The sequence below is a fragment of the Myotis nattereri genome (genome assembly GCF_964212035.1).
Source record: "Myotis nattereri genome assembly, chromosome: 4".
NCBI classification, from domain to species: domain Eukaryota; kingdom Metazoa; phylum Chordata; class Mammalia; order Chiroptera; family Vespertilionidae; genus Myotis; species Myotis nattereri.
In genome coordinates this window covers 111297239-111322914 of record NC_138079.1, presented here as the reverse complement: position 1 = coordinate 111322914, position 25676 = coordinate 111297239, and the positions used below count along the sequence as shown (strand labels likewise).

General features: G+C 39.9%; 1 protein-coding gene across 1 annotated transcript in view; it reads left to right on the top strand.

Annotated features, from left to right (window-relative positions):
- Positions 1-25676, top strand: part of LOC308518602 (phospholipid-transporting ATPase ABCA3-like) — a gene marked incomplete at both ends in the record, with an annotated part of 259837 nt that overhangs the window by 66106 nt on the left and 168055 nt on the right. Inside the window, 4 exons of the mRNA XM_081090313.1 lie at positions 1419-1535; positions 1832-1949; positions 10933-11028; positions 23817-23990. Of these exons, the coding sequence (XP_080946439.1) occupies positions 1419-1535; positions 1832-1949; positions 10933-11028; positions 23817-23990 (505 nt within the window). The remainder of the gene's footprint in view (positions 1-1418; positions 1536-1831; positions 1950-10932; positions 11029-23816; positions 23991-25676) is intronic.

Here is a 25676-nt window from a genome sequence, read left to right as displayed (position 1 = left end):
ATTTCTATTGTTGGGACAGCGCACCCTTGTTAGGATAAGAACATGCCTGTGGCCCGGTGGGCTCAGGAGGCCTGAGCGCTGAAAAAGCACGACTGTAGTGTCCAGAGTTCTGCAGCTGTGGAGTGGGAAGACTCAGGTTTTGCTGCCGTGCCTGTGGATGGATACACACGCTCCCAGTGGCAGCTCACAGGGGTCCCCGTGGTGCATTTGCAGCATGGATCTCCGAATTACGCTGACGGGCCCTGGGGCTGAAGTTGTGCGACATCGTCTATTGGCAGTTATTCAGGAGAGTGAATTCAGAATCTTCACTGTAGGGCAGTGCACCCCGTCTGCACAGTATCGCACTCAGTGGGAGCCTGCATTGGCCTCCAGGGGCTGCCTGTGGGGTGGTGGGCTCCAGAGGTTTGTGAGCTGGAAACGCGCAAATGTGGTGCCCGGAGGTCTGCCGCTGGGGAGGGGAAGGTCGCACGCACCACTGTGGATGTGATGCTTCCCAGAGGTGGAGATCCCAGGGTCTGGGAGTGTGCGGGTGGGGCAGCTGGACCTTGGCTGGCGTGGCTGCTGGGTCAGCGTCCAAGGCCTGTCTCGGTGGTGGTGTTGATGAGTTCCCAGACGGCCGCTCTCCCCTTCAAGATGGTGTGGGCTTCGTGCCTGAGACCCGCAGTCCTGGGAGTGCCTGCAGTGCAGCAATCTCTCTGTCCAGGGGAGTCTCTCTGTGTCCGCCGGCCCCTGGCACTCCTGTTGGATCTAACTGTCCCTCACTCACACACACACACACACACACCACACACACACACTCTCCCTTCACCCTCTCACTCACTCACATCCTCTCCCTCACCTCCGTCCTGCCAGCCGCCATCTTCCGGATTTATCTTTCTTTGTCTGACTTATTTCACTTAGCACAATGTCTTCAAAGTCCATCAAAATTGAGTTTTGCAGATTCCCTATATTGCCCCCACACATGCATATTATCCACACCCCCCACCAGGGTGGTCTATATGTTATAATTGATGAACCTGCATTGACACATCAAAATAATTTATAGCCTGAGTTTAAATGAGCCTTCACTCGTGGTGGTGTATATTCCTTTAATACCTACTGGAAGAGGATGTAATTAATAGGAAGGAAATATGAATCTAAGTGTTATATAGTTTCATTTAAGTGTTTTTTATGTCTTAATATCTGATTCTGGAGAAATCATGTCAGAGCTTATAAGCATCACAACATTGCCATTCACCGGCTGAATAACTCTAATCAAGTCACTTGACATTCTGAGCTTTGATTTCCATCTCCATGAACTGGCCATGATGTGACATAACCCATTTTGGTTGTAGTGAAAAGTCAATTGGATCATGTTGTGAATGCATTTTTTACCAGGACAAATTTTATACATTTGGTTTGTGTTAACTCTTCCACAGGAGTACCAGCTCATGATCGGACTCAGCAATTGGATGCTCTGGGCTGCCTACTTCTTCACGTTTCTCACGTTGTATTTGGTTATCATCTTTTTGACGTGCCTACTTTTCTTTGTCAAGGCAAGTGTCTGCTGCAGCTCAACTTTAAGAGGGAAACAGAGACCCAGTGCGGGCGGGTCGCTAGCATTCGGGTTGGCAGGGAGTGAGCGTGTGCCTGCTTCATCCCTGAGAGAGTAGCCTTTAAACCTCCATGTGTGGAGCTTCTGTAGACAGTGACTGTTTACTCTCCATCTCCCTGAGCATTGCCATCAGTTTCACCAGGACTATTAAGATACTTAGATATTTCGTCTCTCCATTTTTGTTTTGCTGTGACCACTGAGCATGTGACTAACCTGGCTTCCTGGTTGTTTTGCTAGATGAAACCTTTGCCAATCATCCAGTACAGTGACCCGTCTCTTGTTTTTGTCTTTTTGCTGTGTTTTGCCATTGCCACAATATTCTTCAGCTTTATGGTCAGCACATTTTTCAGTAAAGGTGAGTCTAAACCTCCTCCTGGGAAAGCTTCTCAGTGATTAAATGAGGATCATATTTGGAAGCTCCTTCTGAACTTTAGTTGTAACCTCATTGATTGCATCTGTTTACTGAAAAAACAAGTATATGAACTTGAAATGATTTGAAAAGGAATGAAGAGAGCATTAAAGTTAATGTAGTGCAGCATTTGTATGCTAAAGGATAAACATCAAGGTAAGACCGTATCTGTGTGTCTCTCTAACCTTTAGCTGCTAACTCTGCATGGCGTCTGTTTATACATCTTCCAGGAAGGGCTGAGACTGAGCTGGCTTCCGCGTACTCTGCCACAGAGACTCACGTCTGCCCGTATCTGGTGAAGAAACTGTGGTCTATGGAGGAAGAAAACAACAAAACTGCTTCACTGAAAGGAAGGGTCCTTGCACTTACTAGTAGATTCCTATTGTATGCCATGTATTTGAAATGCAGTGCCTGCCCCCATGGATCTGACACTGAATATCAATCACACATGAAAAAGGGTTAAAATGCTCCAACTCCAGGTTGAAGCTGTGGGAAACCTAAGAATGCCTGCTGTAGAGGTGGTTTTCAAACACCATTCATTGAAGGATTGGGAGGCTAGAATGGAAGGCAAGTCAAACGAGCAAGTGTTCATTCATTCATTCATCCCTTCCTTTATGCTGGCATGTTATCTACTATACAAAGGCAAATAAAAGTTGTTTCCTTGCATTCTAAAAAATATTTTTATTGAAATTAGAGATGAAGGGAGAGGGAGATTGAAATAGAAACATCAATGATGAGACTCATGGATCAGCTGCCTCCTGCATGCTCCCTACTGGGGATCGATCCCACAACCCAGGCATGTGCCCTGACCGGGAATCGAACTGTGACCTCCTGGTTCATAGGTCAATGTTCAGCCACTGAGCCACGCCAGCCAGGCTATTTCCTTGCCCTTTTGAGGGCTCACATGTCAATAGTAGACATAACCAAATAGCTCTATTTCATTCTAATTTTTTTCAGTACATTATCATGAGTATTATTAATTGATTGGTCCTCACAAGGCACAGGATTATACATAAAACCTACAAGCAGCCCTCCCCGCCAAAAAAAGGAACACCCAAACCAGGTGGTAAAGAAGTAATATGTCAAAGTGAGGCAGAGTCTATTATACCAAAGAGTAAAGTAAGGGGAGAACAAATACTAATGTTTCTATTTGGACAACCTAGATATTCTGAACATTTTGTGTGTCTGCTGTCACATATGAGTAAGCACTTCACTATGGTACATAGTTAAGAATGGGGTTACTGGTCACAGTGTTTGTGAATGTCCTAACTGACCCGAGGAAGGTGGTGCCTCGCATGGATAGTCCCACTGGAAGGAAACAAACATTCCTATTGCTCCACATACTTGCCAGAGTTTAGTGCTGTCAAACTTGCATTTGTGCTGCCCTAGAAATATGAATGTAACCTTATGGTAATTTTAAAGTTTATTTATTTTATTTTTTTAAATATATATTTTATTGATTTTTTACAGAGAGGAAGGGAGAGGGATAGAGAGTTAGAAACATTGATGAGAGAGAAACATTGATCAGCTGCCTCCTGCACACCTCCTACTGGGGTTGTGCCCTCAACTAAGGTATATGCCCTTGACCAGAATCAAACCTGGGACCCTTCAGTCCGCAGGCTGACGCTCTATCCACTGAGCCAAACTGGTTAGGGCTTACGGTTTATTTTTAAAATTGTATTATTACAGTTGATATTCAACATTATTTTATATTACTTTCAGGTGTATAGCATAATGGCTAGACAATCATATACTTTACACAGTGTTCCCCTTGATATTTCTAGTAACCACCTGTCACCATACATAGGTCTGACCATATTATTGACTATATCCCCTTTACACCCCATGACTATTTTGTAACTACCAATTTGTACTTTTTTTATATTATTTTATATTACTTTCAGGTGTATAGCATAATGGCTAGACAATCATATACTTTACACAGTGTTCCCCTTGATATTTCTAGTAACCACCTGTCACCATACATAGGTCTGACCATATTATTGACTATATCCCCTTTACACCCCATGACTATTTTGTAACTACCAATTTGTACTTTTTTTATATTATTTTTTTTATTGTTTTATTGCTTAATCAATTTGTACTTCTTAATCTGGCATATTTCACTTAGCATAATCTCTCCAGATCCATCATGCTGTTGAAATTGGTAAAATATCATTATTTTTAATGGTTGAGTAATATCCCATTATGTATATGTGCCACCACTTTATCCACTCATCTATTGATGAGCACTTGGCGTTGTTTGATATCTTGGCTATTGTACATAACACTGCAAGGAAAATAGAGGTGCACATATATTTTCAAACTAGTTTTTTGGGTTTCTTTGGGTATATAGCCAGAAGTGTAATTGCTACATAATAAGGCAGTTCCATTTTTAATTTTTTGAGGAAACTTCATACTGTTTTCCACAGTGGCTGCACCAGTCTTCATTCCCACCAGCAGTGCACAAGGGTTCCCTTTCTTCACATTCTTGCCAGCCTTGTTTGTTGATTCACTGATGATCGCCATTCTGACAGGTGTGAGGGGTTATCTCATTGTGGTTTTAATTTGCATCCCTCTCATGATTAGTGATGTCAAGCATCTTGTCATATGTCTATTGGCCATCTGCATGTCCTTTTTGGAGAAGTGTCTGTTCAGGTTCTTTGCCATTTTTAATCAGATTGTGTGTTTTTTGGCGTTGAGTTGTATAAGTTTTTTTTTAAATTTTGGGTATTAACTCCTTACTAAATGTATCATTCATGACTATGTTCTCCTGTTCAGTAAGTTGTCTTTTTGTTTTGTTGATGATTTCCTTTGCTGTGCAAAACCTTTTACATTTTATTTTATTTTATTTTTTCCATCACCATTTATCCTCTCTATGCCTTCTTCTACCCCACCCCACCCCAATTATCACACTGTTGTCCATGTCCCCAAGTTCTCTCTTTTTTTCTCAAACCCTCTCCCTCTCTCCCCTAGTGCCCTTCCCTCCACCAGGGCTGTCTGCCTGCACTCCATCTATGAGTCTGTCTCTATTTTGCTTGTTTGTTAGATTCCACATATGAGTGAAATCATGTGATACTTGTCTTTCTCTGACTGGCTTATTTCACTTGGCATAATGCTCTCCAGGTCCTTGAAGCATTGTCCTATACACCAAACAACAACACACACTTTTTAGTTTGATATAGTCCAATTTGTTTCCTTTTCGTTTGTTTCTATTGCCCGAAGAAATATATCAGAAAAAAATATTGGCATAAGAAATGCCTGAGATTTTATTGCTTATGTTTTCTTCTAAAATATTTATGGTTTCAAGTCTTACATTAAGTCTTTAATTCATTTTGAATTTATTTTTATGTATGGTGTAAGAAGGTAGTCTAGTTTCATTTTTTGGTCAATTATCCATACAGTTTATCAGCACCATTTATTGAATAGACTGTCTTTACTCCATTGTATATTTTTGCCTCCTTTGTCTAATATTAATTGACCATAAAGGTGTGGGCTTATTTCTTGACTCTCTAGTGTGTTCCATTAGTCTATATGTATGTTTTTATGCCAGTACATGCTGTATACTACCAAGATATAGTAGTACTACTGTATCTTGGTAGTATAGTTTGATATCTGACAGCGTGACCCCTCCAACTTTGTTCTTCTTTTTCAAGATTGCTGTGGCTATTCAGGGTCTTTAGCAGTTCCATATACATTTTTGAAATACTTTTTCTAGTTTTGAGAAATATACCATTGGTATTTTGATAGGAATTGTGTTGAATCTGTAGATTGCTTTGGGTAGTATGGACATTTAAACAATGTTAATATTTCCTATCAATAAGCATGTTATATCAATAAGCATGTTATAGGCTCCATTTTTTGTATCTTCTTCAATTTCTTTTTTCAATGTTTTATAACTTTTCAAATATAGGACTTTTACCTTCTTGGTTAGAATTATTCCTAGGTATTTTATTTTTCTGATGCAATTATAAATGGTGTTGTTTATCCTTAGGTTCTCTTTCTGGTAGTTCAATATTGGTGTATAGAAATGCAACCAGCCCTAGCTGGTTTGGCTCAGTGGATAGAGTGTCGACCTGCAGACTGAAGGGTCCCCGGTTCAATTCTGGTTAAGGGCACATGCCCAGGTTGCGGGCTCAATCCCCAGTAGGGGGCATGCAGGAGGGAGCCAATCAATGATTCTCTCTCATCATTGATATTTCTATCTCTCCCTCTCCCTTCCTCTCTGAAATCAACCAATCAATTAATCAATCAATCAATCAAAATAAATAAATAACATGCAACCAGCCCTGGCTAGTGTTGCCCAGGGGCTAGAGCATTGGCCTACAACCTGATACTCACTGCCACAGCCTCCTCTGGGGCCTGCAGCTGGCTCTGGAAGGCTGACAGGAGGTGGCCAGGCTCCACAGCTTTGTTTGTCTGGAATGCTGATTGCCTGACAACCGTGTTCACAGCTCTCATTCACTGACCAGGTTCAGTCACAGCTCATACTGACCCCCCTGCAGGAATGCTCACTGCATCTGCTCTGCCTGGTTGAAGAGAGTGCCAGCAGCAATCTGGTGCCTCTTGTCGCCAGGCTGAGCCCCTTAGTGAGCCCTGGGGTATGAGATCCAGGCTGCTTCTCTGTGCCATCTCAACTCTTCTACCTTCCCACTTCCCTGGTTTGCTATTTGCCCACCTTCATTTTTCAATGCATGGATCTCTTAGATGTATTTGTACATTGAGCAGGGATTTCTTTGTTGAATTATAGCTGTTTAAATTGTGAAAACTTCAAGGAGAGACCAAGGTGTGACCTCTCATGATGCCATTTATTTGACTAGTAACACAGTCTTTTGATAATTATACCTTTGCAGTCATTGTTGAAAATGGGAAGTGTAAGTCCTCCAATTTTATCTGTTTTGGCTGTTCAGAGTCCCAGGCAATTCTAAACAAGTTTTAGGATTGGCTTTTTTATTTCTCCAGAAAAGATCATTGGGATTTTTCGAGAAAATTGCTATGGGAGTATTGCTCTTAACAATTTTAAGCCTTGTAATTCATGAACATGAGATGTTTCATTTATTTAGGTATTCTTTAATTTCATTGAAGAATGTTTTGGAGTTTTTAATGTATACTTCTTGCAACTCCTTGGTTTAGTAATATTCCTAATTATGTTTTTTCTTTTTGTGTGTTTAAAAGTGGAATTCCTTTTAATTTTAGATTGTTTATTGCTAGTGTATAAAAATTCAACTGATTTTTTTGAATTGATCTTGTACCTTGTAACAATGCTAAATTTATTAGTTATATCTTTTTTTGTAGATTCTTTAGGTTTTTCTACATATAAGATCATGTCTTCTGCAAATAAAAGTAATAGAAATAAGTTTACTTCTTCTCCAATTTAGATGACTTTTATTTTTTTTTCTTGCCTACTTTCTCTGTCTAGAACTGCCAATGCAATGTTAAATAGAAATGGTGAAAACAAGCATCCTTGTCTTGTTCCTGGTCTTAGGGGGGCAGTTTCACTCTTTCCTCATTAAGATTGTTAGGTAAAGTTAGTTAGCAGTGTTGTTCAATTCCTCTGTTTACTTATTGATCTTCTGTCTAGTTGTTTTCTCCATTATTGAAGGCAGGGTATTGAAGTCTCCAACTATTACTATAGAGTTTTTTTTCCCCTTTAATCTGTCAGTTTTTCTCTATATATTTTGGGGTTTTGTTATTATATGAATATATATGTATGTATACATATACATATATATTTAGTTTTAAAAAATTATATTTTTATTGATTTCAGGGAGGAAGGGAGAGGAAGGGAGAGGGAGAGAGAGACAGAAACATCAATGATGAGAGAGAATCATTGATTGACTCCCTCCTGCATGCCCCCTACTGCAGATAGACCTGGGCATGTGCCCTGACTGGGACCTTTTGTTTCATAGGTTGACCTTCTGTTTCATAGGCTGATGCTCCAACCACTTAGCAACTCTAGCTGGGCTGAATATATATTTTTAATGGTTATATTTTTGAAGGATTGACACTTTTATCAATAGAAATGTAACTCTTGTAACAATTTTTTTTACTTATTGTCCATATGTCTGATATTAATATTGTTACCCCAGCTATATGGTTATTATTTGTATGGAATGTCTTTTATAATTGTTATGCTTTCAACCAATTCATATCTTTGGATTATTTATTTATTTATTTATTTATTTATTTATTTTTATTGAATTCATTGGGGTGACAGTGGTTAATAAAATTATATGGGTTTCAAGTGTGCAATTCTCTATAATACATCATCTGTACATTGTATTGTGTGTTCATCACCCAAAATCAAGTCTCCTGCCCTTTTACCCTCTTCTACTTGTCTCCACCCTACCCCTACCCTTTTCCTCTGATAATCACCATACTGTTGTCTGTGTCTATGAGTTTTTCGGTGTTTTGTTGTTGTTTTTTTGCTTAATCCCTTTAACTTTTTCATTCAACCCTCCAACCTGGCAACATTCAGTCTGTTCTCTGTGTCTGGGAGGGTTTCAATTTTGTTTGTTCATTTTGTTCTTTAGATTTTACTATTCTAGTAAGTTAAATCATATGGTACTTGTATTCCTCTGACTGGCTTGTTTCACTTAGTGAAATACCCTCTGGTACCATCATGCTGTTGCAAAAGTAAGATTTCCTTTGGCTTTATGGCTGAATAGTATTCCATTGTGTAAATGTACCACAGCTTTTTTTTTTTTTAAATGTTTGAGACCAAGCGTCCCTGCCTTACTACGGAAATGAGTCAGACAGAGATTGTAGGAAACACTCTCAGCAGGGGGGAGGGTGTACCACAGCTTTTTAAGTCACTAATCTACTAATGGACATTTGGGCTGCTTCCAAATCTTGGCTATTGTAAATAATGCTGCAGTGAACATAGCAGTGTATATGTTCTTTCTTTTGAGCTAGTGTTTTGGTTTCCTTGGTTATATTCCCAGAAGTGAATTGCTGGGCAATAAAGCTCTTTCATTTTTAGTTTTTTTTAAAGAACCTCCATACTGTTTTCCACAGTGGCTGCACCAGTCTGCATTCCCATCAACAGTGCTTGAGGGTTCCCTTTTCTCTACGTCCTGACCAACACTTGTTTGTTGTTTTATTGATGACTGGAGGCCCAGTGCGTGATTGAAATTGTGTGAGGAGGCGCCCCACCTCCCTCCATGCCAGGAGGCACCCCGCGGGGGCCTGAGACCTGTGCCTGACTCACAGCGTCCCCTGGCCCCCTGCCTGTGTCCACTCCGGGGCTGCCCAAGCTACCGCGCTGGCTCGGGCAGGCCCCCCTGTCTTTGTCTCCCTCTCCACTCCAGGCCTTACCTGTGCACGCAACCTCCTCCTGTCCAGTCGTGAACCTTTACGGTGTCCTGGCCTAATTTCCATATTACCTCTTTTTATATAAATAGTCACTCTGACAAGTATGAGGTGTTATCTCATTGTGGTTTTAATTTTCATTTCTCTGATGATTAGTGATGTTGAGAATCTTGACGTATGTTTTTTGTCATCTGTCTGTCCCCTTTGAAGAAGTGTCTATTCAGGTCCTTTGCCCATTTTTAATTGGATTATTTGTAGTCTTTGGTGTTCAGTTGTATAAGTTTTTAATATAATTTTAGATATTAACTCCTTATTAGGTATAATATTACTGAATATGTTCTCCCATTCAGTGGGTTGTTTTCTTTGTTTTGTTGATGGTTTTCTTTGTAGAAAACCTTTTTAGTTTGACTTAGTCTATTTGTTTATTTTTTTCTTTTGTTTCCATTTACTGAGAACATATATTAGAAAAAAATATTGTTATGAGAAGTGTCCAAAATTTCACTGCTCATGTTTTCTTTTGCAATTTTAATGGTTTCAAGTCTTATATTTAAGTATTAATCTATTTTGAGTGTATTTTTGTACATATCTGTCCAGTTTTCTCAACACTGTTTATTGAATAGACTGTCTTTACCCCATTGTATATTCTTTCCTTCTTTGTCAGATATTAATTGACCATAATAAAGGTATGGGTTTACTTCTGGATTCTCTAGTCTGTTCCATTAATCTATATGTCTGTTTTTATGTGCATACCATGCTGTTTTGATTACTGTGGCGTTGTATATAGTCTGATATCAGGTAGAGTGATTCTTCTAAATGTAGTTCTTTTGCTGCTGTTAAGATTCTCTTTTTGTTTTTAATCTTTGACATTTTAAAATACTGTGTGTCTTTTTCCTTCACTAAGTAAGTGAAGTTTTCAGTCATTATTTCTTCAAATAAGTTCTCAATCTCTTGCTCTGTCTCTTCTTCCTGTGGTGCCCCTGTAATTTTTGTGTTGTCACCCTTTATGTTGTTTGAAAGGTTCCTTAGACTATCCTCCTGTTTTAAATCCTTTTTTTCTTTTTGTGTTTCTCATTGGGTGTTTTTTGCTACCTTTTCTTCCAAATTGTTGATTCAATCCTCTGTTTCATTCAACCTACTGTTGGTTTCTTCTAGTATACTCTTCATTTCAGATATTCTAGTCTTCATTTCTGACTGGTTCTTTTCCATGGTTTCTATGTCCTTTCTTGTGCTGTAGAAGATCTCACTAAGTTCTTTGAAGTTCTCTCTAAGTTTCTTGAGCTTCTTTATAATCATTTTCTTGAACTCTCTATTGTAACTTGCATGCCACCATTTCATTTAGTTTTTTTCTGGTTATTTCTTTTGTTCTTTCCTTTGGGAATGTTTCTTTGTCTCCCCATTTTTGCTGCCTCTTGTGTTTGTATCTATGTATTAGGTAAGAATTCTATGTCTCCCAGTCTTGATAGGATTGCCTTGTGTAGTAGGTGTCCTGTGAGACCCAGTCTCCTTCACCACCTGAACTGGATGTTCAAGGAATGTCCTTTGTGTGGGTTTTGTGAGCCTTCCTGCTGTAATTGACTCTTGATTGCTCTTGGCCCCTTTGTGTATTGTCAACTCTCAGGTTCTTCAGGAGTTGTCAGGGTGAGACTAGCAGAGTTTATCAGGTCCAAACAGCCCAAGATTTGGCCTTATGAAGGGAAGTCTCTGCACCAGCCAGGTGTGTGAAGGAAAATTGGCCCTTGTCCCTAGAGCCATACAATTCAATAAATCCCAGATTCTTCTGGAAGCCTATGCTCAGCAGCGTAGGGACCCTGGGATTCATGAGGGTGGGGCTAGTGGACCTCCCCTTAGGAGGATGTTCTAGTCAGGCTTGGGGGAAAGGACAAGGAGTAGCTCCTCCCACAAAGCAACACAGTCTGTCTTGGATTTGGCCCAGACTTCATGGGCAGCCAGTGCTTAGCAGGTCATGGCCACCAGGATTTGAGAGATCAGAGTCTGGAGGGTGGGTCTCGTGGATATCCTTGGAGGGGGAGCCCCAGTCAGGTTAACAAGAAAGTTGGGGAGGTGGATATCTATTGTCTTAAAACCATACAACTCAGTCACTGCGTCCGCCTGTATCTCTATACTCTGGCCCAGGCAGCTGCCTCCTCAGCAGGGTAGTGAGCTCCACAGGGTGGAGGGACAAGAAGTCTAGAGGGTGGGGTTATTGCATTCCCCCAGGCTGATGCTGTAAGCAGGGGACTGCTCCACCCAAGAACTATGGCTTCTGAGCATGGGAGAGAGACTCAGCACAGGGATCCTGACAGCTGTCTCTTCAGCTTACTTCCCAGAGTCACAAACCCCAGTCTCTCCTCACACGGCTCTAGTCCACTTCACCCTCTCTTCACCAGAGCCCAAGTTAAGGGGATGCAAATGAGATTGTGTGCATTGACCCTTTAAGAGGATGCCAGGGTTTGTCCATATATGTGTGTGCCTCTTCCTGGTGCTCTGTGGTGGGGAGCCCAGTGTGGGGCTGAGACCCTTTGCTCTTCAGGGGGAACATTTGCAGCTGAAATATCCCCTGGGAATCTCAGCTGCCCTCCCACCCACCATGGGAATCTGGCCAGTTCTTTTCTCATCTCTACCTTTTCTACCAGTCTCAATGTGACCTCTTTTGTAAATCCTTGCTTATAAGACTTCTCTTCAGTTGATTGTTTTATATTTTGGTTGTAATTCCAGTTTGGTCCTGGGAGGAGGTGAGTGTATCTTCCACCTACTATTCCACTATCTTGAATTGCTGGGGATCATTTTTTTTTTAAGTCCCTTGCTTCCTCTCCTCCTCCCTTTCCTTTCTCCTCCTCCTCCTCCTCCTCTTTCATTTTGTTGTATTTATCCGGTTTTTGGTATTAGGGTAATGCTGGCTTCATAGAATGAGCTTGGAAGTGTTCCTTACTCTTGAATTTTTTGGGATCGTCTGAGGAGGATAGGTCTTAGTTCTTTTTTGAATGTTTGGTAAAACTCCCATGTGAAGCAGTGAAGCATTCTGGCCCTGGGCTTTTGTTTGCTGGAAGCTTTTTGATGACTGCTTCAATTTCCGTCATAGTTATTGGCCTATTGAGATTTTTAGATTCTTTCTGATTGAGTTTGGAAGGTTGTATTTTTCTAGGAATATGTCCATTTCCTCTAGGTTGTCTAATTTGTTAGAATAGAGTTGTTCATAGTATTTTTTAACAATCATTTATATTTTTATGGGGTCTGTTTTGATTTCTCCTCTTTCATTTCTAATTGTTTATTTGGGTCCTCTCTCTTTGTTTCTAGTGAGCCTGGCTAGAGATTCATCAATCTTGTTTATCCTTTCAAAGAACCAGCTCTTGGTTTCATTCATCTTTTGTATTGTTTTTTGGACTCTATGTCATTTATTTCTGCTCTGATCTTTTTTATCTCCTTCCTTCTGCTCACTCTGGGTTTTCCTTGTTGCTCTCTTTCTAATTCTTTAAGTTTTAGAGTTAAATGATTTGCTACCATTTTTTCTTGTTTTTTTGAGGTAGGCCTGTAGAGCTATGAACTTCCCCCTCAGGACTGCTTTCACTGTGTCCAATAGATCTTTGGGTTGTTGTATTTTCATTCATATCCAGGATGTTTTTTCTTTTTTCTTTTATCTCTTTGGTAACCCAATCATTATTTAATAACATGCTATTCAGCTTCCAAGTGTTTGAATATTTTTTTGTAGTTTATTTCTAATATGCCATTGTGGTCTGAGAAGATGCTTGATAAGATTTCAGTCATCTTAAATTTTCAGAGACTTTGCCTGTGACCCAATATGTAGTCTATCTTTAAAAATTTCCCATGTGCACTTGAGAAGAACGTATATTCTGTGGCTGTGTGGTGAAATGTTCTGAAGATGTCAAGTAATTCCATCTGATCTAGTGGGTCATTTATGATTGCTGTTTGTTTGCTGATTTTTTGTCTAGAGGATTTACCCAGTGATATCAGTGGGGTATTAAAGTCCCCTATTTGATTGTATTGTTGTCGATCTCTCCCTTGATATCTTCCAGGAGTTTTTTTTTTTTTTATGTATTTGGGTGCTCCTGCATTGGATGCATATATGTTTACCAGGGTTATATCCTCTTGTTGTATCAATCCCTTTAGTATTATGAAGTGGCCTTCCTTATCTCTTCCTATAACCTTCACTTTGAGGTCTATTTTGTCAGATATAAGTATTGCTGCTACAGCTTTGTTTCATTTTCATTTGCCGGAAAGATATTTTTCCATCCCTTCACTTTTAGTCTGTGTGAGTCCCTTGTTCTAAGATGGGTCTCTTGTAGACAGCATATATTTGGGTCATTTTTTCTTTTTATCCATTCAGCCACTCGATGTCTTTTGATTGGAGCATTTAGTCCATTTATGTTTAAAGTTATTATTGATATGTACTTATTTGTAGCCATTTTTTATTTTAGTGCTTATGTTCCTTCTCTCATTTTTATTTCTTCTTTTAACAATAATCCCTTTAGTATTTCTTGCATTTTTGGATTGGTAGCAATAAACTCCCTTAGCCTTCTTCTGCCTGTGAAGCTTCTTATTTCCTCTTCAATTTTGAATGATAGCCTTTCTGGATAGAGTATTCTTGGATTCAGTCCCTTGCTTTGCATCATTTTGTAAAGTTCATTCCATTCTTTTCTGGCCTGATGTGTTTCTGTTGAGAAATCATTTGATAATCTAATGGGAGTTCCCTTGTACATAATGTTCTGTCTCTCTATTGCAGCCTTTAAGATTCTCTCTTTGTCCTGAACATTTGCTATCGTAATTACGATGTGTCTTGGTGTGGGTCTTTTTGGGTTCATCTTGTTTGGGACTCTTTGTGCTTGTGTGACTTTTTTCTTCCCCACATCAGGGAAGTTTCCTGACATTTCTTTAAATAGGTTTTTTAACCCTGGTTTCTCTTCTTGTCATTTTGGCACGTCTATTATTCATATGTTGGTTCATTTCATGTTGCCCCAAAGCTCCCATAGGCTCTCCTCCTGTCTTTTAATTTTTTTCTCCAATTACAGTTAAGTTTGTGTGTTTTGCTTCCCTGTCTTCTAATTCACTAATTCGGTCCTCCACTTCTCCTAGTCTACTGTTGAAACTTTCCATGGTGTTTTCTATTGCAGCTATATCACTCTTTATTTCTTCTTGATTCTTACATAAGTTGTTGATTTTTTCATCCATCCAGTTTATGAACTGTATGACCCTTATTCTGAATTCTTTTTCTGACATATCACATGCCTCCATTTCACTTTGCTGCTTTTCTGACAATTTTTCCTTTTATTTCCTTTGGGTGTTGCTTTGTTGAGTTGTGCGGGGGCTGCTCCTCAGACAACAGCGGCTCCTTGGGTGGTGGCTGCTCCTTGGGTGGTCATGGCAGTGGCTGCTCCTCAGTTGGCAGTGGCTTCTCTTGTGGGTGCTGCTCACAGGAGTGGTAGTTCCTCTGGATGGTGGGGGCAGGCTACTTGTACACTGTTGCACCTCGGATGGGGGCAGGCTGCACATGAGGCTGCTGCTCCTTGGATGGGGGCAGGCTGCTTGTGTGGCTGCTGCTCATCAGGTGGGGGTGGGTTGTTCATGGGGCTGCTGCTCTTCGAGTGGGGGCAGGCTGCTCACAGACCTGCTGCTCCTCAGACAGAGGCAGGCTGCTCATGTGGCTCTCTCTTTGTTTCTTGATGAATCTGGCTAAAGGTTCATCAATCTTGGTTATCTTTTCAAAGAACCAACTCTTGGTTTTGTTGATCTTTTGTATAGTTTTTTAGTCTCCATGTCATTTACTTCTGCTCTGATCATTATTATTTTCTTCCTTCTACTTCTCTGTGCTTTTCTTGTTGTTATCTTTCTAATTCTTTAAGTTGTGGGGTTAAACAGTTTATTATTAATTTTTCTTGTTATTTGAGGTAGGTTGTAGTGCTGTGAGCTTCCCTCTCAGGACTGCTTTTGTTATGTCCCATAGATTTTGGGTTGCCGTGTGTTCATTTTTATTTGTTTCCAGGATGTTCTTTATTTCTTCTTTGATCTTTTTTGGTAACCCATTCTTTGTTTAATAGCATGCTAGTTAGCTTCCATGTGTTCAAATATTTTGGAGTGTTTTTTTTTATTGTTGTTGTTTTTTTGTAATTCATATCTATTTTCATGCCATTGTGATCTGAGAAGGTTCTTGATATGATTTCAATCTTCTTGAACTTGTAGAGACATGTTTTATGTCCTAACATGTGGTCTATCTTTGAAAATGACCCAGGTGCACTTGAGAAGAATGCATATTCTGTAGCTTTGGGTTGAAATGTTCTGAAAATGTCAATTAATTCCACCTGATCTAGGTGTCATTTAGGAACACTATTTCCTTGTTGATATTTTTGTCTAGAAGTTCTATCCAGTGAAGTCAGTGTGGTGTTAAAATCTCCTACCATGATTGTATTGCTGTCAATCTCTTCCTTGAAATTCTCTAGAAGATTTTTTTGAGATATTTGGATGCTCCTCTATCGAGTGCATATATATTTACCACAGTTACATCCTCTTGTTGTATTGATCACTTTAGTATTATTAAGTGGCCTTCATTATCTCTTATTATGGCCTTAACCTTGAAGTCTATTTTGTCAGATATGAATATTGCTACCCCAGCTATCTTTTCATTTTCATTTTCCTGCAAAAATTTATGTCCATCCCTCTCCTTTCTGCCTGTGTGATCCTTCTGTTCTGAGGTGGTTCTTTTGTAGACAGCATATATATGGGTCATGTTTTCTTATCCATTCAGCTACTCTGTGTCTTTTGATTGGAACATTTTAGCCATTTACATTTAAGGTTACTATTAATAGGTACTTATTCATTGCCATTCTTATTTTTTATACCTGTGTTTTTCTCTTTCTTTTTCTTATGACAGTCCCTTTAGCATTTTCTTGTGTTGCTGTTTTACTTGTAATAAACTCTTCTAGCCATTTTTTGTCTGTGAAGCTCTTTATTCACCTTACATTTTTGAATGATAGTCTTGTTGGTTCAGTCCCTGGTTTTCATTACCTGTATATTTCATGCCATTCCCTTTTGGCCTGAAGTTTTTCTATTGAGAAGTTAGCTAACAGTGTAATGGGATATCCTTTGTAGGCAACTTTCTGTCTCTCTCTTGCAGCCTTAAAGATTCTTTCTTTGTCTTTGGCGTTTGCCATTTTAATTAATATATGCCTTGGTGTGGGTCTTTTGGGGTTTATCTTGATTGATATTCTCTGTGTTTCCTGGACTCAAGTGACTTTTCCTTCACCAGGTTAGGGAAATTTTCTGCCATTACGTCTCAAAGAGGCTCTCTATTCCTTCCTCAGATTCTTCTGCTTCTGACATCCCTATTATGCAGATGTTTTTATGTTTCATGTTGTCCAAAGCTCCCATAGACTCACTTCCTGCTTTTTAATTTTTTTTTCCATTTGCTGCTCTGAATGGGTATTTTTGTCTACCTTGTCTTCTAATTCACTGATTTTATCCTCAGCCTCTTCTAGTCTACTGCTGAATCCTTCCAGGGTGTTCTTTATTTCAGTTCTGTTATTCCTCATTTCAAATTGATTCTTATTTATTGTTTTAAGCTTTCTTTTCATGTTGGCGTAGCTCTCATTAAGACCCTTATAATTCTAATTAAGTTTCTTGTAGTTCTCACTGAATTGTTTGTGCACCTTTAATACTATTACTCTGAATTCTGTGTGTGTGTGTGTGTGCGCGCGCGCGCGCTCTTTCCTCTGACTCCAGTTCCTCCTGGGAATGAGAGACATCACACACACACACACACACACACATACACACACACACACACACACACACACACACCCCTGCCCGCCTTGGGCTACTTTCTAAAGGGAAGGGTGGAAGAGATGGATGCACCCATCCTGAACCGGCGGTGGTAGAAACAGCTACGATCTGCGCTTAAAGAAAGCTTGGCTATCTTAGGATCAAACCTCAGTCTGGCTGTGAGTCTCTCTGGGATTTGTTTAATATGTTTTCACATCCCAATGTCCCTGCATTCACAAAAATATTTTGGCTCCAACTATATGCTAGATCCCATGCCTGGGAGAGAGAGGGGGGTCTTCCAAATAGATGACGTACTCTGACCCGCTGGGGCTTGTGTTCATTCTCCCAACAGTCCTCTTTATTTTTTTTATATATTTCTTTTATTAATTAAATCTTTATTGTTCAGATTATTGCATTTGTTCCTCTACCCCCCCCCCATAATTCCCCTCCACCCAGTTCCCACCCCACCCTCCTCCCTCACTCCCCATGCACTGTCCTCATCCATAGGTGCACGATTATTGTCCAATTTCTTCCCTCACCCCCTCACCTCTTCCCCCCCCAAGAATAGTCAGTCCATTCCCTTTCTATGCCCCTGATTCTATTATAATCACCAGTTCATTCTGTTCAACAGATTATTCACTTGATTTTCAGATTAACTTGTTGATAGATGTGTATTTGTTGTTCATAATTTGTATCTTTACCTTTTTCTTCTTCTTCCTCTTCTTAAAGGATACCTTTTAGCATTTCATATAATACTGGTTTGGTGATGATGAACTCCTTTAGCTTTTCCTTATCTGTGAAGCTCTTTATCTGACCTTCAATTCTGAATGATAGCTTTGCTGGATAAAGTAATCTTGGTTGTAGGTTCTTGGTATTCATCACTTTGAATATTTCTTGCCACTCCCTTCTGGCCTGCAAAGTTTCTGTTGAGAAATCAGCTGACAGTCGTATGGGTACTCCCTTGTAGGTAACTGAGTTTCTTTCTCTTGCTGCTTTTAAGATTCTCTCTTTGTCTTTTGCTCTTGGCATTTTCATTATGATGTGTCTTGGTGTGGTCCTCTTTGGATTCCTTTTGTTTGGGGTTCTCTGTGCTTCCTGGACTTGTAAGTCTATTTCTTTCACCAGGTAGGGGAAGTTTTCTGTCATTATTTCTTCAAACAGGTTTTCAATATCTTGCTCTCTCTCTTCTTCTGGCACCTCTATAATTCGGATGTTGGTACGCTTGAAGCTGTCCCAGAGGCTCCTTACACTATCTTCATATTTTTGGATTCTTTTTTCATTTTGCTTTTCCGGTTGGGTGAATTTTGCTTCTTCGTATTTCAAATCGTTGACTTGATTCTTGAGATCCTCTAGTCTGCTGTTGGGATTCTGTATAATATTCTTTATTTCAGTCAGTGTATGCTTAATTTCTAGTTGGTCCTTTATCACAACCTCGAGGGTCTGATTAGATTTCTTGTAGGTCTCATTAAGTTTATTGGCAGTTTCTAGAAAATTGTTGAAAAACCTTAAAAGTGTGGTTTTGAACGCTATATCCAGTAGTTTGCTTTCCTCCATTTCTGTCATTTGTGTCCTGTTTCTTTGTCTCCGCATTTTTTATGCTTCCCTGTGTTGATACAGTGGTTTTCTGTGCTAAGTGTCCTCTAGGTCCCAGTGGTTCAGCCTCCCCAATTACCTGAGTAGAACACTCTTGGTGCACCCCCTTGTGGTCTTTGTGCACAGTTTTGTTGTAGTTAAACCTTGATTGTTGTAGGTATCACTGGGAGGAATTGACCTCCAGGCCAATTGGCTGTGAGAATCAGCTGTGACTGCAGTGGGAGAACTTTTGTGCTGGAGACACCCCTCCGGGGCAAGACTTCCTTCAGTGGGGCTTTGGTGCTCACTGACTCTGCCCCCTGAGTGTATCCTTTATGGTTCCATGGAGCTGCAAACTGGATGGTCCCACTCTGACCTCTGGGCTTCCTGGCTCCTGGATCTCTAGGGAGGTGCTAATCTAGCCTCTGCCTTAGGCTATCCAGCAAAACCCTCCCTGCAGGGCTTGGGCAGGGCAGGTCCCAGGGGATCAACAGGGCGGGGCTAGCAGTTATGGCTGCTCTCAGAGCCCAGCTTCTCAGTGTCTTGGCAATCGCTGCAAGCTCCTCCGAGAGAAAGCTGCCCTCGAGTTCCGACCGATGCCAGACAGTCCCGCTTCTCCCCTCTGAGTCTGGGTCCCCAGAGACTCACCCGGAACTGGAGCTCAGAGCCTGAGACTCCCTCCCAATTGAAAATGACAACCGCGCCCTCAGCCACTAGCCCGCTCCGTGTGCGCCTCTGTACCTTAGTATTTTACTTCAGTACTGCGCCTCCTCTGAGTCTCGGTATGTTTTTCTCTTTCCTTCTAGTTGTAGAATTTCCACTCAGCCAGCCTTCCTGTGGTTCTGGATGATGTCCGTTCCGTCTTTTAGTTGTATTTTTGAAGTGGTTGTTTGAGCTAGCAAACTCCGGTGTTTACCTATGCCGCCATCTTGGTTTTTCTCCTACTCTGAATTTTTTATCTGACAAATTATTTACCTCTGTGTCATTTAGTTCCTTTTCTGTTTTTTTTCCATGTCTTTAATTTTGGGGATTGTTTCTTTGTCTCACCAGTTTGCTATCCCTTTGTTTTTGTTTCTGTATATTAGATAAAACTGCTATGCCACCCAGATTTTATGGGATGGTCTTATGCAGTAGGTGATTTGTGGGACCCAGTGGTCCTGTCTCTTAGACCTCCTGAGCTGGGTTTTCTAGGAAAGCCCCTTACTTGAGTTATTTGGCTTCTCCTGTTGTATTTGGGTTTTGAGTGTTATTGCCCTGTTCATGGATGGAGTCTCCTCTCAGACTGGCTGACTATGTGCCACCCCTGAGCATGTCATGAAAGCTGTTGTAGAGATGCTGACTAAACAAAACAAAATAGAACACGACAAAATATAAAGTAGAAGATAGAAAACAAAAGTGTACATAAGACCCCTAAAGCACCAACAAAAGCAACCACAAAAAAGAGAGAATTCAGAAAGAGAAGAGAGAGCAAGAATGGTAGAAAAAAATAAAGAAAAAAAATACAGGGACAAAACAAAACAAACAAACAAAAGAAGCACAAACAAAAAACCAACAGAAAATGGTGGCAGAATATATAGATGCAGAGCTGAAGTAAAGAAAGTAAAATAAAGAATTAGAGGCATAGGGGCAGGAAAATGGTTTAAAATAAGAGAGGGAGAAATGAAATGAAAAAACAAGAAAATAATTTCTAAAGGAAAATAGAGGAGAAAGCAGATAGACTTATAATAAGAAAAAGAAAAAGGATTAAAAAGCAGGAGAAAAAGAGAAAAAACTGAGTAGTCAAAAAAAGAAAATTGAGCAGCAAAAGGAAAGAGGGAAGTTAGATATATGAATGAAACAACAGAGACTAGAATAATAAGAAATCAATAACACAGATAGATATAGAAGATAAATTTAAAAAGGCAAAAAAAAGAAAGGGAAGAGAAAAATAAAAAAGAAAATAGAGGGAAAAAGTGAGGAAAAGAGAAGAAAAAAGTAAAAAAGAAAGAAAGAAAGTGAATTGGCATTTGTTTCAGCCGAGTGTAGTGCTCTCTGGGAGCTCACTTAGACCCCACTCTTCTCTGTCTGCCAATCTGAGCTTCCTGTTCTGGAGGTAGGTGCTGACACTGTCAGGGACTGCCCTCCTTGGGCTTTCAGCTCCTGCTTGAAGCTCCAAGTGATCCACCTATTCACTGTTTGTGTCTCCACAGTCCTTGGCTGCCTGAAGGAGGGCCAATCTGCCCCCTGAAGCAGGTTTGTTAGCACCGTGGGGTCAGGGCTGATCAGCACATTTCCCCTGGATCCCCAGGCTCCACCTCTGCCCATCTCTGCCTGTTTCTGAAAAGGGCTTTAGGCGGGAGGTGCTGTTTAGCTTTTAGGAAATACGGTGGGTGTGTTTCCCTGTCCCAGAGCCACTCCTCCCCAAGTTGCCCAAATTATCACTCTTTCCTTGGCTGGACAGAGATCCTGTGTGGAGACCAATGGGGCTGGCTGTAAACCTGGAGTTTTTATCAGTTCTCCTGTGTGGGGAAATTATCAGTCTGGTTCCCAGGATAGTGGAGTGGGTGGCCTCTCCCCCATTCCAGTCACTGAGGGCTCCTTGAGGCTGTTCAAATCTGTAACTTTGGCCTCTGCTTTTGTTCCTCTGTTAAGCTCCAAATGCAGGGTGTGGTGGCATTCTGTGGGTGGGACAGGCTGTGTCACTTAAGGTGTTGTTGTTTTTCTTTTCCTGCCCTGTGGCTGCTGGGGTCCTATGACCAAATGCTCCTGGCTGCTGTTTTTCCAAGTATCATATCCTCAGGAAAGAATTTAAAATAAGAAAGGAAGGGCCGAAACCGGTTAGGCTCAGTGGATAGAGCGTGGGCCTACGGACTGAGGGGTCCCAGGTTCGATTCCGGTCAAGGGCATGTACCTGGGTTGCGGGCACATCCCCAGTGGGAGATGTGCAGGAGGTGGCTGATCGATGTTTCTCTCCCATCGATGTTTCTAACTCTCTATCTCTCTCCCTTCCTCTCTGTAAAAAATCAATAAAATATATTTTTTTTTTTTTAAAAAAAAAGGGAAGGAAGAATCACTCCTAATAGTGTTTTACTTCATAATATCCAATTTCTATTTGGATGCTGCAATTTAATTCTAGATGAGGTTAACTGATTTCTTAACAAGAATTTTCTTTTTAATATTTTATCAGGGTCACGTTTTTGGCCACTTCATACTCTAAACCAGATCTGGTTGCTTGACACCAACTTGGTGTCTCTGTTTATGTAGGCATCCTTATTTGCCCTCAGTACCCTGACATAGACTGAATATCAGTATCTGGAAACACAATCTAGGTCAGCAGTAGCCAACTTGTGGTCTGGGGACCACTGGTGGTCCATGAGAAAATTTTGGTGATCCACAGAAAAATTTGGACCTTATTTGCATTTTTAAAAAACCACTTGAATATTTTCAAAGAGTGCATGAAAATATGCAAAAGCAAGTAATTGCTGTAACAAAAATGACTGTTGGAGATAAATCCTCATTAAAGGCTTCTTATCTGATAGCACTTCAGATCTCGAAAAATAAAAAGCCGTATGCGATTGGAGAAGAATTAATTCAGCCTTGCATGTTACAAGCCTGGGAACAGGTTTTGGGAAGGCAGGCTGTCCAGACGCTGAAAGCAATTCCTGTCTGTTAACACTGTCAAATGCAGAATCGAAGACATGGCTGAAGATATTGAAAATCAAGTTATAAAAATGGTGAAAAATTCACCATTTTATTCAATTCAACTTGACGAATCAATGGTGAAAGTAACAAAGCGCTTCTTTGTTTTGTGCGGAGAGCTGCAGGAAGAACTACTTTGTTGGCTCAGCTTGCCGGTGGAACAACCAGCTCTGGGATTTCTGAAGCAGGTTAATAGTTATTTCCTGGAACTCGGAATTGAATGGGAAGAATGTACAGACGGTGCCGCAAACATGACTGACATCTTTCAGGAATTGTTGCAAAGGTGAAAAATGTTGGCCACCCGGACATTTTGTCTACACACTGCATTATACATCGTGAGCAATTTGCGGCGAAAAAAATTTCCCCAGAACTACACGAGATATTATCAGATGTTATTAAAATTATAAGTGAAATTCGACACAAAGCACTCAATTCTCGAATATTTGAGGCGCTTTGCGAAGAAGTGGGTTCCCAGTATACTCACCTTCTTCACGCTGAGGGGAGACGGCTGTCGAGGGGCAAGGTACTAACCCGACTGTTAGCCCTGCGCGAAGTCAAACTATCTTCCCAAAGTAAATTCCAGTCATTCTTATCAAGACCCCATTTTTGTATCTCCATTAAAAGTGAATACCCATTGCTGAGTGAAAAAGCAATGAACATTTTGATTCAATTTTCAACAATATATTTGTGCGAAAAAAACATTTTCATCTGTCACAGCAATTAAAACTCGGTACCGGTCTCGGTTTGAAATAAATACGGCCCTCTGTCTTGCAGTAATGTCATTGGAGCCAAAAATCCATAAATTTATTTCAAGCAAACAGGAGCAAATATCACACTCTAAAAATGTGTAATACTTAAGCTTCAATTATTTCATAAAAATTAATATTTTAATAAATTTGTTACAATTAAACAACCTTTGAAGATTTTGTTATAATTAAATAAGTATTTATAATGTTATATCAAATAGGTACATTTCATATTAATAAAATGGAAGTTCTCTGATTATTATTTTACAAATGTATTTTATCTTTTTTTAAAAAAATCATATTAGTGGCCTGCGAGATTTAAAATTATGAATTTAGTGGTTCGTGAGGCCCAAAAGTTTGGTGACCACTGATCTAGGTATTTTCTGATTATGCCAATGATAGTATTTACAATATTTTATGTTGAGTGATAATAAATATGTAAATTTCCATTAAAAGCTGCAATAGTCATAGTTATTGCATATCTAATGATAAATTCAAGAGAAAGTAGTTTTTTAAATGTTTTAATTTTCATCTTTTATTCATTCAAAAAATACTTTTAAGCACTTAATAAGTGTCAAACATTTTATAATGTGCTGAGGAAGTAGTGGTGAGCCGAGCAGACCAATGTCTATTCTCAATGTGCTTCAACTTTTAGGGCACTCGTAATAAAACCAAGGTATTTTTATTTCAGATTTTCAGATTGTTTGACTTGACCGTATTATTTCTCTCTGATTGGCAGCACACTTTGCTATATCTATTGGAGGCTTCATTTATTTAATCAGCTACTTTCCAGCTCCCAGGATCTCTTCAAGTTACGCACAGATGACACTCATCAAAAAGCTGGCTTTTTCCCTCAGCTCAAATGTCGTAATGGCACTGGGAACCAAATACCTTGTCAGGGCAGAAACAGACAGTGAGTGATAACCTTGTAAATTTCGCCACGTTCTCATAGGGTATTCACAGTTTTAATATTACTGATATTGCTAAACTGTCCTAAAAAATTCACACTACTTTATACCGTTACCTATAGTGCATGAGTTTGCACATTCCCTCCATAAATTTACTCAGGTCTTTTAAAAATTTTAAATGTCTTTATTGATTGCAGAGAGAGGAAGGGACAGGGAGAGAAGGATAGAAACATCAATTATGACAAAATATCATTGACCGGTTGCCTCCTGCATTGCCCACTGCAGATCCATCCCCAACCTAGGCATGTGCCCTGACTGGGAATCAAACTGTGACGTCCTGTTTTATAGGTCGATGCTCAACCACTGAGCAACACTGGCCAGGCCTCAGGTCTGTTAGGGTCTCTCCCTACTCCTTTTGGAGTTGCCACCTTCTGTTTGGGGTAGGGATGAAGTGACATGTTTCTGCCTTTTAGTAACTTCCTTCTTCCTTTTTCCATCAATGAAAAACTATGCAAAGCCCCTCTAGTCTGTTCTTTAGTTCTCATTCATCTCTACTGTGCAGTGACTGCATTTTTCCAAAATTATATATGTCAGTGAACATTTAGTATGAGGACGGGGTGGGGAGAGGAGCCACTGTCTAAACCAGGGGTGGGCAAACTTTTTGACTCGAGGGTCACAATGGGTTCTTAAACTGGACCGGAGGGCCGGAAAAAAGCATGGATGGAGTGTTTGTGTGAACTAATATAAATTCAAAGTAAACATCATTACATAAAAGGGTACGGTCTTTTTTTTTTTTTAATTTTTTCATTTCAAACGGGCTGGATCCGGCCCGCAGGCCGTAGTTTGCCCACGGCTGAAACCAAGCATGTCAACCTCAAAGGCTAACATGGGCCAAATAAACAAGGTTTAACTTTACATGGGCCGCAAAAAAACAAAAGCTTTAATTTTCATAGAAACTTGGGTTTATTTTGATAGAGACATGCTGAATACAAAGGGCTGAAATAAATGAGTCGTCATTAACATAAAATATAGAACATTTTAATAAAAACTAATATTTTTTCTTGAACATTAACTTAGCAGACACTGAATATCTGCACAAATTAATAAGTGTAACACAAATAAACCTAATTTTCTTGTTCTCCGAAAGTGAAATATTTCATGTTGTGCCCACCTAACAAGTCAGTCCAAGACTAATGACGTGGCAATCAGCTGCTAAAATATTCGCTGCTGGTATTAGTGGAGAGAAATGGTGCGCCTGCGCGTAAGGCGCGTAAGGAAAATGAATGAAACATGATTGTAGTAATCAGTCATTAGCGAACGTTGTAGTTCGTTATTAATAATTATGTATAACAGGATATTGTAAAAATTAAGTTATGAAATTTTTGTTAAAACATTTCTTACGTACCGTTATATTGGCTGGGCTGCAAAAATATTCGTTGTGGGCCACATGCGGCTCGCAGGCCGTGAGTTTGACATGCTTGGTCTAAACCTATAGCTCTGCTTATTTTTTGTAAAACTCATTTTCCTGACTTTTTAGTATATTTTATTTTTGTTTAATTTATTACTGATTGTCTTTGTCATAGTAGGAAGCATATTACATGATTACTTGCTCAGATGTCCTAAATTCTAACAGCATAAGAAAGTAGCTGAATATAATAGTAATCTCTAGAGAACATTAACTTTTTTCACTC